This window comes from Amphiura filiformis, chromosome 2 (genome assembly GCF_039555335.1).
Source record: "Amphiura filiformis chromosome 2, Afil_fr2py, whole genome shotgun sequence".
Lineage (NCBI taxonomy): Eukaryota > Metazoa > Echinodermata > Ophiuroidea > Amphilepidida > Amphiuridae > Amphiura > Amphiura filiformis.
This window is the reverse complement of record NC_092629.1, coordinates 91,431,306-91,445,277: the sequence shown is the minus strand read 5'-3', so window position 1 is coordinate 91,445,277 and position 13,972 is coordinate 91,431,306. Positions and strand designations below refer to the sequence as shown.

The following is a 13,972-nucleotide window of genomic DNA, read 5'->3' as shown; positions in this document are numbered from 1 at the left end:
ACTTCTATAATATACATTTCAAATGAGTGCTCACGAATGTTCTAAATTTTTAGAAGGTCCAATGGAATGGTACCAAGATTTTCAAACGCCGTTTACTCAGAACAGCAATTTTGCGTATTCGGCACTCTGCCGTGTTCATAACGAAATGATATCGAAAACGGTTTGTACATTAGATGTATGGGATGTTGAAAATGCAACTTTTTCTGAAAGCATCATTTTTTTACCAAAGAAGCATTCAAAATGATTCTTCAATCTATACCGCTTACTTACTTGCTTACTTGCTTATTTCGGGTTGTTTTCCCGAACCACGACAGCTCTCCATATCCCCCTGTCCTGCATCGCCGTTACCAAGTCAGATGCTTCCAGTCCGGTGTCTTGCTTGAGTACATCTACATATGTAAGGGGTGGTCTACCAGGGTTTCTTGTTCCATGTTTGGGTGCCCAGTTTATCAGGTTGGCGACAGGTTCACACTTGCTCCTGAAGCAGTGGCCAGCGAAGCGTGTTCTCCTTTCCCTGATCTTCTCCGAGAGCCTTGGGAGGTCTCCACACAACTCTTTGTTGCTTATGTGCTGTTTCCAATGGATGTTGTACACTGCATTAAGCATACGAGTGTAACAGCCGTCCAGCTCTTTAGATAGTTTGGGAGTTATGGTCCAGGCTTCACATCCGTACGTTAACACAGACTCCACTGTTGCACTGAAGACCCGCAGTTTGAAATTCTTTGGTAGAGCAGACTTCCAGATCTTACTTAAGCTCTTGCATGCTCTCCAAGAGGCTGTCTTGCGTGTTTTGACATCATGCTCTGTGCTAGCCATCCATGCTCCGAGATATTTGAAGTCTTTCACCTCATCTAGCTTTGTACCATTATTTGTGCTGATGTTAACTTGCTGATCTTGGTTAAAGGACATGAACTTTGTCTTGGTGGCATTCATCTTTAAGCCGACTCTTCCGACTGATGTATCTACCCTTTGTAGCAGTTCCTGAGCTTGTTTTATTTCTTCTCACAGTAGGGCGATGTCATCAGCGAAGTCCAGGTCGGTTACCACTTCTGGCCCAACTCGTCTGCTCTTTCTCCTTTCAGGCTGGAATCTTAGTGCTTCTTCCTTGCCATCTATAGCCACTCTCAAAGCATAGTCAAGCACTATCACAAACAGATACGGGGCAAGGGTATCACCTTGTAGAACGCCGGCTGCGATGTCAAACAGCTCAGTTTCTCCATCAAGGGAGACCACTTTGGCTCTGGTTTTCTTGTATGTCCTTCTAATGGCATCCACAAGTTATTGTGGTATCCCATAGGCTCTGCGGATTTGTAGCATCTTGCCTCGGTGAATAGTGTCGAAGGCTTTTCGGAAGTCATTGAATGTTACAATGGCTGGTTTTTGGCCTTCACTCCTTCTATTATCCTTCTAAGAGCCAGTATGTGGCTGACAGTAGTTCTTCCCACTCTGAAGCCATTCTGGTTGTTTCTCAGAAGTCCATCAACCTTGGGGCTTATCCTGTTGAGTATCAACCTATTGAAGGTTTTGGCCGCTATTGAGGATATGCTGATGCCACGGTAATTACCTCCTTGACTTAGGTCTCCTGGCTTTGGTATTGGGATTATGTTAAGAATAGACCACTGATCAGGCATTCTTTCTTTCAGCAATGCATCGTTGCAAAATCCTAGCACCAGGTAATCCAGGTCACATCTCTTTAAGACTTCTGATGGGATGCCGTCTTCTTCACTACTCTTTCCCTCTGCTATTGCTGTCTTTGCCCTTGTGTATTCTTCATGGCTAAAATGACCAACCTCAATCGTGAGATCATCTGTGATGGGCTCTATCATATCGTCTTCTCCCTCTATATCTGGGGAACTTCCTAGTAGGTCTTTGAAATGATGATACCAGTTGTTAACTCTTTCCATCTGAGCTGGCCCCTCATTGACGATTTTCTTCCTGTAATGTCATTAATCAGTCTCCAACTCTGACTGTCTTTACAGTTGTCATGAGCCATTTAAACTTCTCTCAGCTTGATGTTGAGATCGTCCTCTATTGCCTGATTATAGGCTCCTGCTAGTTCAGACCTTGCCTGATCACAACTGAGCCTGTTGTCTTCGGTTGTGGATTCTTGATATGTCTCATAAACCTTCTTGATTTTCTGTCTTGCTGTTGTTACTCTGTGATCACTTGAGAAGCACGCCTTCCTGATTTTCTTTCTAACATGGATGATCTTCTCTTCTGTAGTGGCGCTTATGAATCTCTCATATCGCTCGGTTGCATTTTCATTGATGTCTTCTAGAGGCTGGAATCTGTTGCGTACCTCAATTGTGCATTGCTGCTGTAACTTGATGTTTGAACACAGTACCCTCCAGTCGTAGTGTTTCTTTCTTGACAAAGCCTTGCTCTTTCTTAGACTTAGTCTGATCCTTGCTGATACGCTCCTATGATCAGTTCCTATGCTGGAAAAGGTGCTATAAGCTTCAGCGTTCAGCAAGCTGTTCTTCCACTTTTTCCGAATCAGAACATAGTCCAGTTGATATTTGCTTCCCGTTGGGCTCATGTACGTCCACAGCTTTCCATTCCTCTTTCGGAAGTAGGTATTAGCAATAATGAGGTTTTTATCAATTACCAAATCTACCATATACTTTCCATTTCTGTTGGTTGTGTTATGATAGGTATAATTTGCATCTCCAGTTCCAACTCTACCATTGAAGTCTCCTACTATTACAAGGACATTGTGAGCTGGGATGGAATCAATGGCTCTTCTTAAGTTGTCATAGTGTGCTTCAATGTTCTCTTCATTGTTCATGTTAGTTGGACAATGGGTAACTATTACTGTTGTTGCTGGGTTACCCTGAAAGTTGTTAGCCAGGATACGGTCTGTGTATTGTGTCACGCTAGCTAGTGAGCTTTTTGTACTAGAACTGAGAACGATGCCAACTCCGCCAGTTGCTGCACCTGCTCTATTTCTGACAGCTGAAGTTGTAATTAACGTCTGGCCAAGAATATTCTCATATCTGACTGGTTCCTTGTGGACTATACGATGTTTCTGTATCCCTAGGATGTCTATGTTGTATGCCATTAAGCTGCTCACTAGTTCCTCGCTTCATCTTTGTTCTCTGATGGTCCTCACATTCATGGTGGAGATTGTGACAATTTTCTTGCAGTTCCTTTTGCTTCCACATATGTCAGCCTTGTCCCTTCCTTGTGGCTTTGAGGACAAGCCATCATTTGATTTATCAGAATCCGTGTCAGCTCCAGGAGTTGATGTTTTTGTAGGGACTCTAACCCTAGTGTAGTTTAGGTTTGCTGTCATAGTTTTTCTTTTGCTGCTTAATTCTGCGGTCGCAACTCCTACAGAATGGTTTAACATAGGAGTTTACCTTCTCACAGCTGTTGTCTTGTGGACGCTGTATAATAATGAGAAATAATTTTATCAACGACCTTCACTCTTACCACTTCCGTCTCCAACCAGATGTGGTAAGTTGTACAGGTCTCAGGACTCCCTGCTTGTGTTCACTGACCGTATCCATATAGTATTAACTATTATGAAACGCCCTTCTGTCGGAGACAAGAGATTGCATCTCAAAACCGCCTGAGGTAGTGAACTACCTCAGCTATTTGACCCATAGCTGATGGGACTTGGTCGATGGGCGCCAGGGCATGTCCACTCGCCTGTGGGCCTGCACACCGCATCTCGGGCCCAAGGCTGCTCCGAGATCCCTTACAGTTTCGCCTGGGGCCGTGGGGTACCCAGTTACCGTGTGTTGTCGCTGGGAGGCACTGTAAGAGTCTTGATGTAGGAGAGGCTATGTACTTGCAGGGGAAGGTTTACGTACTTTGCTTCCCTTTTCGCCTTACGGCTAGCCAGCGGCAGAAGCTGAAAACAGAAAATTACAAGCACTAAACTACATGCTACTACTAATCTACCTCGCTAAGGCACTAGACGCATCACAACACCCTGTGTCCAAAGGACACCAACTCACTAATATATACTAACATGCCAATTCATGGATATAAAGAATGATTCTTACGAGCACACCGATAGCTGTGTAAGGCTCGGATGAGTATGAATATGTTGAAACTTAATGACATCAAAACTGAGTTTACTCCACACCTGAAGCGCTCAATGATACCGGTTGCTTTGAAGGTTGGGGACAAATCCATTTGTCCTTCAGATTCTGTGCGTAACCTAGGGGTTATATTTTGACTGTCAAATGTCTATCGCCATTCACGTCAAGACTCTTTGTTCTAACCTTACGTACCAGCTTCGCAACATATCCCGGATACGACGGCACGTGGATTATGACACTTGTCACTTGGTCATAAATGCCCCTGTCCTTTCCAAGATCGATTATGGCAACGGGCGACTTCTTGGTTGTTGTAAAGCATACATTCAAAGATTACAGCGCATCCATAATTGGCTGAGAAGCTGATATGTAAATCCCTCCAATATGGTCATGCTAGCACATACTTAAAACAGTTGTACTGACTCCTTGCTGAAGAGCGCATCACTTTCAAAGTTTTAGTCACTGTGTTTATATGTGATGCGATCAAGCAAAATCAGTCGGAACTCGGAAATATCAGTTTCAGTTTCTTATAGTAGGGATGACCACTGTCAATACAGTTTCCACTAGAACGATTCTTCATTTACTGTGTGCGTGCACTCACACACGTATTGTCTATGGAGAAACTGATCGATACAAGAAATCCCAGGCCTGTTAAATGGCGTACATACTTGTTTTGATCCAAATGTAGGCCTATACCAGGGTGTTTCAAGAAATTCCTGATTCCACCAGAACACATTAACCAAACTTTTTCCTGTTTGGTCAGTAAATAGAGAGGACCTTCCTTCATGAAGAGATCAACTTTTTTTAATGAGAAATTGAATGAGATGAGAACTACAACAGGTTGAAGTGACACCATTCCGTGCATCAGGTGTTCAAACGCAATTATCTCCGAATTTGGAGTGAATCATACAAGCAAACTTACATACTCATAAAATTTAACTATTTTTGAAGACAAAATGTGTAGGATGTTAAGAAATTTAGAATGTTTAAGCCTACCGCGGCCCATCTCAAATCTTTTACTTCCCCGTGCACTTCTCACTACCATGTCCATTTCATATGCTATCCATCATGGCTTCCATGCACACACAGTGTATTGCTCAATGTAGTAAAGATAACCTTTGAGTTGGAGCAAATTTCTCAAAATTGGTAGTGATTAATGTTACCAAACTTATGCCATGATGAAATATAATAATTTTGAAGATAAAATGTGCTGACCTTAAAAGATTGAACAATGTTTAAGACTACCGCTATTCATTTAAAATAATGCACTTATTGTTCATCTCCTCTATGGAGATATTTTCCATGGCGGCCATCTATGATCATGCTTGAGGTTTCACCAAACAAACCATGGGTTTTGAGGTCTTATATTTTTGTTGTATGTCAACAAAATCGATTAAATTTTCAGGATGATCTTATTTTCATGTTGTTATAAGCAAATATAATGTTCCAGATAACGCTAGTTAATAAATACATTAAGAAAAAGTACCTTAAAGTTGCACTTTCTGTTAGTATTCCTTTTTGGACTTTAACTTTTTAACATGTTCTAGCAGCCCTATATAAAACCGTGACACTCGAAAGGCCATATCTCTGGAATGAAACGTCCGATTAAGATTATTTAAACGCCAAAATGTTTCTTTCATCAATCCCCAGCCAATAAGTTAGGTCTGAATCAATTTTAAAGTACTTCAATTTTTAGTGGACATGCCTACTTATAGGATAGTAACAAGGATTTACAAAGCTGCATTTTGCAGAAACCCCCATTGAAATTGAACAACTAGTTCCAAAGATATGAGCAATTAAAAAGTTTCCAAAACAACAAGAAACAAAAGGAAATATTTCCTTTGTTTGGCTATATCTCAAAGTCAATATTTCCGACTTCCGACTGATTTTGCTTGATCGCATCACATATGCCTCGCCAAAAGTGTTCCCGAGTACCTGTCTGATTGTGTTCCGCCGCTAATACCACTCTCCTGACTGAGCACAATACAATCAAAACCCTCATGTCAGCTGAACGCAGGATCTCCTATGTTGCGCCTCACACCTGAAATAGACTCTGAATTGGTATCAGGGAATCACAATCTGTGAGTATAGAGGTTATCCAAAAGCCAGGTTCCCGTAGTATTCCTCATTCAAACCAATTCAATGCACGACCTTGGAGTTACCTGCATGACTTTGGCGGACTATTTTGAAACAGCCATGGTTGCACATGCAGGCATTCTTTTGAAAAACCTAAACAAGGTATAGCAGTCGAGGAGTCGCTGATAGGATATGCAGCTTATAGAACACGGATAGCCTCTAACAAGAAGGTTCTAAAGTCACATTTATTAAGTGTTTCATCTTGGAAGTTATTTGTCCTTTCGATGCTTTCATTGAAGAAAGTTACAACACACAGTCCAAAGTATACTCCACTTTGTAACTTGCTCACACTGTGCGGATTTGATTGCAAAATCCTTGTCTTCGTGATTGGGTCACTCAGCCATGTACATTTCCGTTTCCGAAGTGGGTTGAAGAAACTTAGTTTTCCGAAACCTGTTCCCAATGCTGTTGCCAAGTATGCCTCTGTCTCATGATTGGAACTAACATCATTTGGAGACTGCGAAACAGTCTCGTACGTCAAATTGAATTAACCATTCCAGTTCATAATCATGTTGTTTGTAATTTATTCATGTAATGATTTGTAATGCCGCTTTGGTGGTCCAAATGTATTCGTTCATTATTGAATACAAATTTCGTATGTGGGGGTGTGTGTGTGTGGGGGGGGGTGTATGTGTGTGTGTAGGGATGGGGTGTGTAGGGTATTAGTTCGTAAACCCCTCCGAACGAGGACTTTTGTGGGTGCCTTTCCCACTAACTGGGGACTTTACCTACAAGTGGGGACGTCCTAATCGTTATTCCTATGGCTAGGGCTCCCCCTATGGGCGAATATATATATAAAAAGCATTACTACAAATGGATACTTTATTGGGGTAGGGTGAGGTCCCCTGTTGTACTAAACACAAAACAAACAGCTCCCCGATTGGTAGGAGTTTGGCCTATAAAAGTCCCCAGTCGACACACAAGTCCCCAGTTGTAAAAAAAAACACGTGTTGGACACACATACGAGTAGGTGGTATGTGTTCTTATGGGTGGGGGGGGGGGGTGTATGCACCTAATTCCTAGACGGGTAAATATTCATTTATCCTAAAGATCCTTAAATTTTGAGGACTGTGGATGTAAATCAAGTTTTGGCGAATAAGCTGTATAGGCAGGTTTCATACTGTTCTCATCATATTCAACCACTTGTTTTGATAACTGTCGGCAATCAAATTTATGTTCAACTCAGTTACCATAATTATTCTATGAATCAGCAGGCATATCGATATAGACATCATATCATAAACGCTTTCCCATCCAGGCAAGGCAAGAACAGCAACTCTTTATGTAGAAGATTACTCTGCTTGCTTTAATAATTTTGACAGCCCTCTTTAAATCTTGCAATGGCAATGCATGGTATACACCACAAGGTAAGGACATGTTTCTTCGTTTTCTCTTAAAAACAGCAATTCTGTATTATACATTTTTCACTTTTTTTTTTTTCATTACACAATCATTTTTATCTCAGCGGATCATTGCATTCTTTTCTGGTGGTCGATGTGTTGAATATAACTGGATTAAAGGGGTACTACACCCCCTACACCCATTTGCATTTTTTTGCATTTTGTGAAGAAATGAGAAAAAGAAATTGGACAAACTGGTATGCAAAATGAAGGGGCAAATCTTCTCGTTCAATTGGTGGCATCAGTATCAATGACGCGTACATGCTTCTAATGGTATAAGCCAAAAAGTGGTACACCACTGATGTTTTAAATTCACTTCATTTTGGAAAGCTTACTATCAACGGAGTTCGTTGCTAACACATTAGGGAAATAAGGTTGATATGTAAAATGGGAATAAGTGGTCCCTGATTTCTTTTATGACTTCATGAACTTGGTGCTCCACAACTATCAAAAAACGAACCGGTTAAAATGCTTCTATTTTCAATGTTGAGCTATATTTTGTATTTTGAACTTGCGACACTATGTCACTGAAACTTAATTAAGCCATAAACAGGTTACCATAACCACACTACAGCAATGTTGAAAAAGATAGTATTTTTTGTCACCTATACCACCATATTAGGTAGTTTTCCGTAAGCTTCATTTTTGTGATTTTGGTAACTATTTTATATTTATTTGCCCAATCCATCTCAACTAGGCAATCAAAATTGTACTCACCATTTACATCCCAAGGTGTTTTAGTATATCCACCTCACACATTTTCATTATATATCCAGTAACAGACAAAATATCAAAATTGATGCCTCATTATGACATGTATGATATCACAGACTATCACATGTATTCAAAATTGATGCCTGAATTTGACCTGAACCAATTGACCTATAACCTGACCTTTGATGACCTTATAGCCTTTTTTAATCTCTTTTCCTAACAACACATTATAGAAGATACATACATGGTGTAGTATTAAATTGTCTATGTGGAAGAGATTAGGCCTATTTAATTTATTCAGTGTTATAATCAGTGAGTACATTTCTACAGATAGTATAACAAAGGATTTAATGTATTCTATTAATGTATTCTACTTGGACATGTTCAATAGAATAAATTATGGTTTGTTATGAAACACACATCTCAGTTACCAGGATACAGTAAACAAAAAAATATATAGGGCTAAAATGATTTTCTAAAATGGTTTAAAACCACTTTGTATGTAGAGATATTTTATAAGTTCAGGACATGAGATGATGAACATATTTATATACTTCATAAATTTGCAACAAAAAAAAGATGGGTACTGATGAAAATCAGGGTATTATATCGCCTTAAAAGAATAAAAATTAAAGGATAATAAACAATTTGCTGTAATATAATAATAATGAAATTCTTATAATAAAGGGTTCATCATAGGATGAAATTTGAGCCTCGGTCGTCATTGTGTTATGCGTAAATTTGCTACAAGCAAAAAAAACCCGATTTTCATTGTCTAAATCAATATTATTGAAAAATAACACTTAAATGTTTTGCAAAAGTTCATTCCACGAATCATGTACTTTAAAAACTTGCTTAATATATTGTTATTAATGAGTTATGTACGTTTTACAAAAGTGTTGTTGTTTCAGCCCTCTTTACAACATAACTCAAGAACCACATGACCTACAAAAGTATATCTGTGATATTTGTATTCTTGTATACACACTCACTATGAAATGATCAGTGCAATATTTTGCCAACAGTTTAAAATAGTTGCTAGCTTTAAGAGGCTATCAAAATGTGTCAACAGTTGTATCACATCACCACTGAACAATTCTTTGACAAGGAGAATAAAAGTGATTGTTTGGTTAATGTCACAAAAAACAAACAAACAAACGACAAGACGCACTTGTATTAGTGCTTTTTCAATTATTGGAATTGGTTTAAAGCTGAAAAAGTTAGATTTTGTTAGCTTAATTAAACAGTGTATTTGTGTTGTGCATTCGTGTGAGTTCGGGTAAAAGGTGATTTTGGCCTTGAGTCAGTACGACTCGTAACATTAGGCACTCTACTCCCTATGTAAATTACAATGACATTTTCCCACTAAATGGGGTGGGGTGATATTGAAATGGCTCCATAGCTAAACTTCATCAGCTTATAGGTACTCTGCCAAATACGGCACCTTTAATATGATTTGCACGATGGTAGTTCACATGAACTGAAATAATAATAATATAATAATAATACTTTATTTTTATAAAGCGCATTTACATCAAACAAGATCACAAAGCGCTGAACAATATTAAAACAAAATATAATAGTACAGATAAAATATAAAAACATCAATAAAAAGTACAGATAACATTATCATAAAAACAAAATAATATGAAAAACAAGATAATCACGAGATAATTTAAGATAAAAGAAAAATACAATAACACCAAGATGGGTAATGCAATGAAGGAATGATTAATGAGCAGCAGATGCAGAAACACATTGCACTAACCAACTGGCTAACTTCAGCAAAGAGCAAATTATGTAGGCCCGCCACAACAAATTCACGAGAGTAAAAAACAATCAAAACTGAGCGGGCGTACACCAAGAGCAACAAACAATATGAATGAATAAAAAATATATAACTGCGCAAAAAGAAACTTAAACTAACACCTAAAATGCAATCTGCACAGGAAACGGAAACACGAGAGCAAAGGCCACAAAATTAACTGTGCAGAAAGCAAAAAGGAAAAAAAAAAAAAAATTTGAAGCAAAATTTACCAACAAAATATATACTATTAGACAAAAACCGTGATGAGAATTGCAAAGGAAGAGGTGAACGAGCAAGAGCAAAACAATAACAACAATGCAATTACCATCGGTCTAATATAATAATAAGCAAATACCATCGGTCTAACATAATAATAAGCAAATACCATCGGTCAAACATAATAATAAGCACAAGAAAAGCAAAAAACTAAAACAGCTAATAATGTAGGCCCACTACAAAAGAATCACGTGAGCAAAACAAAAGAAACAAGTGGGCATACATCAAAAGCAACAAAGCAATTATGGGGAAATAATGTAATGCAAAGCAAAAAGAAAATGATACTAATTAACACCGAAAAATGCAGTGTGCACAGGAAATGGAAAACACGTGAAATCTCTTGAAGATTTATAGATCCACAGCCTCATCCTCCACTTTTCTAAAAAAAAGTTGAGATTTTTACTACTGGGAACTTCTGATTACATTTTTTTATTCCCCATTTATGAACACTTTCTAAATGAAAGTAATATTTTATGTTAGTGCAATAATCGCGGTGCTGCTTTATTGATATGAAAGGTCATTAGCAGACACTCATCGTTAGCAGCTTTTGTGGCGGGAAACTCCTCCACAAGGTATAGTTTCCGGTTATTGCTTTCAAACTAAGAGTCTCTGATTGCAATCCCATAATCCTGTGCGTGAATCTACCGGAAGTTTGGAAAATTACTTTCATTGTTTTCTTGTCAACTTTAATCCACCAAAAACGTTGACAAATTAAAGAAAGCAGCAAGTTTAGAGAGCGCCCAAATCGGATCACTTTTTGAAATATGTCCCATTTGTAAAAGGACTGATTTAACTCATCATATTACCCTTTCCAGAAGTGCTATATGTATCTTCCATGTACAGATGCGATAATAATTTGTAAGCTTTATGGAACGACCAGACATGTCACTATCTTGTTCTTGCATATAGAGCGGCTTATGTCTTACACATGAAACATGTTTTGCTTTATTATATTAATTTCATGATTAACAATTGAATTAAACTAATAACAAGTTATGTAATGGCAGTGATGATATTAAAACGTTATCTTGTTGAAAACTGAAAAATTCTGAAAAATAGTGATATCAAAACGGAAATTCAGACAAAACTATATAGACCCGTACGAGTTAGGACAAATCTTTCATTAGCGAGCTATATTAATTTGAAAGTTAAAAGGTTGGCCCCATACTCACGGGCCAAGTTCAGCTGAGGCCTGTCAAAATCGAAAATCTTACACTAAAAGACTCTGCCTGATTTCAACACCGTGTTGTTATTTTTTATTTTACTGGAGTTAAACCTACGTTATGTGACACAAACAAAACACTGACAAATAAAAGTTTAGCTTTGTGAAGAAACTTTAATCCTTAATACAGCTAGAGAATCTACAACTGACAGGTAATGACGGAGATAATAACATGAATAATACAAACTTTTCGCAGAACAAGGAATGACCTTTGATCTGACCTACGGTCAGGTCAGCACTTATTGAATTAGTCTTAGACCTCCAGTCGTTTTCCTAACCTAACTACAGTTAGGTATATGCAAGCACTATCATCGTTTTATCTGACATGAAAATCCTACAATTATTGTTTTTCATTTGACCGAGAAAATGAATTTGAAAGCAAAAATGTGTGTCTCAGAATTGTGTTGATTTCAACCATGACTCGATCGACTTCCAGCACGACTATGCGTAACAATAGAGGATGGATGGTCAGTAGCGTTCTGAGTGCATTAATTTTGTGATAATGCTGCAAAAGGAAATGCATTATGGGTATTAGAACTGAAGGGATGTTTCCATCAGGGTTTTCTGCGTGGACTACCAAGGACGTAACGGAAATGCTGTACAGTCATCAAGAATAGTTTGTACAACACTTTATTATCAAAACAGTTGGGATCTGTACAGGATCAGTTATCATTTAAGTAAGGTAAGCTTATTACTTGTATCTATCTGTTATTTTACAATATTTTCTACCTTTTTCAATTAACAATAATGGCGACCGTCTTCCATGAAGATTTAAATCGTGGTCTCTTTTGCAGACAATATTAGTAGTAATATTAAAATTAATAACAGTGGCGTAGATTTCTTTTTGACATGTAGAAATAGGGTTGGAAACAATTTCTTGAAGTATAGTGAATCCAGCACCTTTGGCGAACAGAACAAGCTTAATAGTAGAAGCGGGCAAAAAGTGGCCCTTTTAAGGCTACGAATATGAGGGTAATTTGGTCCGAAACCCACATACAGGCGTCAACATTGGAAGGATGATTGTATGGACCCCCCTTATCAACATATTTGGGGATCCCCCAGTGGTTTACGCCTATGAAGAACCTAATAAAAATATTGTTAAGAATGTGATTTAAAATGTTCATATCGTTTTAATTTTCTCAGAGTGTATATCGATTATATAGTACAACGGCAAGATGTTTTCTGCTCAGTTATGGATGTTGTTAAGCGTTATGTATTTGACTGTGAAAGGTAGGTACAAATTGGAGGTTGGGAATTTTGGTAGATTGTTGGATTGATTACCAAATATTTTTAAGATTTGCATATATGTGATGTGATCAAGCAAATTCAGTCGGAATTCGGAATTTGAGATATAGCCAAACAAAGGAAGTGGCCCAGAATTGGACTATATTGGCCCGCCATTAAGCCATAAACAGCCATGTACACTATATCTTTAATTAGAATTTATACATTCACCATGTGGACATGGGCGCAGCTATTGTATAAGAACATAATCAGTTAAAATGAGAGATTAAATTCAATCTAGTCAACCATATTATTCCAACATACATTGGAGCAACCAACTTTGCGGTCAGTGCCACTGAACTTCAGCTGGGTTGTGATGTTAAACACCTTGATTCCCGATGACGTCATAATACTTGATACTTTATATCTTTGTGTGTACATGTAGGGTATCCAGATTCAGTAGGAGAGAAATTTGTATTTGCGATGCCAGTGAGTTACATGAGAAATGGCGCCACCCCGTACGTGTATATCACCACATTGTCACCACACCCTTGTCATGTAGTAATTACAGTACCCGACCTCAACTTCGAAGATGGTGACGTCATCGAACCATCTCTTACCCAAGGCATCGGAATTTCATTACCTAGATACGTTTTTCCAAATCGTGGTGATGTGTTAACTCCATCTGTTATTGTGAACTCTACGTGGCCTGTGTCTGTTAATGTGTACTTCCAATATGGTGCATGGGCCGAATCTTTTACCGTGTTCCCGACTAACGCTCTAGACAATGAATATCTAATCATTGGAAATTCGCATATTTTTGGGTCGGAACAATTTCCGGTCTTTTTCTCAATATCTGCTTTGTCAGAAGTGACTTCTGTACACGTGGAATTAAGTATTGGTGGGGAACTTGATTATGTACTCCAGCCGTATGAGAGCTTCTTTTACGAGAATTCAGTCAAAGGAACGGATTTAACAGGGTCATTCGTTAGTGCGAATTCGTCAATTGCTGTGATATCTGGAATGACCTGCGCATACGTACCGGCAGTCGGGAGTGGTCCATGCGCAACAATAATCGAACAAATGCTACCCATACCTCCGGCGTCACGTGCACCGTTTGAGTTTGTTCTGGCGCCATTTTGAA

General features: G+C 38.5%; 1 protein-coding gene and 1 long non-coding RNA gene across 2 annotated transcripts; one reads left to right on the top strand and one right to left on the bottom strand.

Annotated features, from left to right (window-relative positions):
- Nucleotides 1–1,993: 1,993 nt before the first annotated feature.
- On the bottom strand, nt 1,994–3,061 carry LOC140144691 (craniofacial development protein 2-like). Its single transcript, XM_072166503.1, has one exon. The coding sequence runs from the start codon at nt 3,059–3,061 to the stop codon at nt 1,994–1,996; it is 1,068 nt and encodes a 355-aa protein (XP_072022604.1).
- Nucleotides 3,062–12,244: 9,183 nt separating this feature from the next.
- On the top strand, nt 12,245–13,956 carry LOC140146822 (uncharacterized). Its single transcript, XR_011858320.1, has 3 exons — nt 12,245–12,286; nt 12,748–12,834; nt 13,274–13,956. It is a non-coding gene; the product is annotated as an uncharacterized lncRNA (long non-coding RNA).
- Nucleotides 13,957–13,972: the final 16 nt, after the last annotated feature.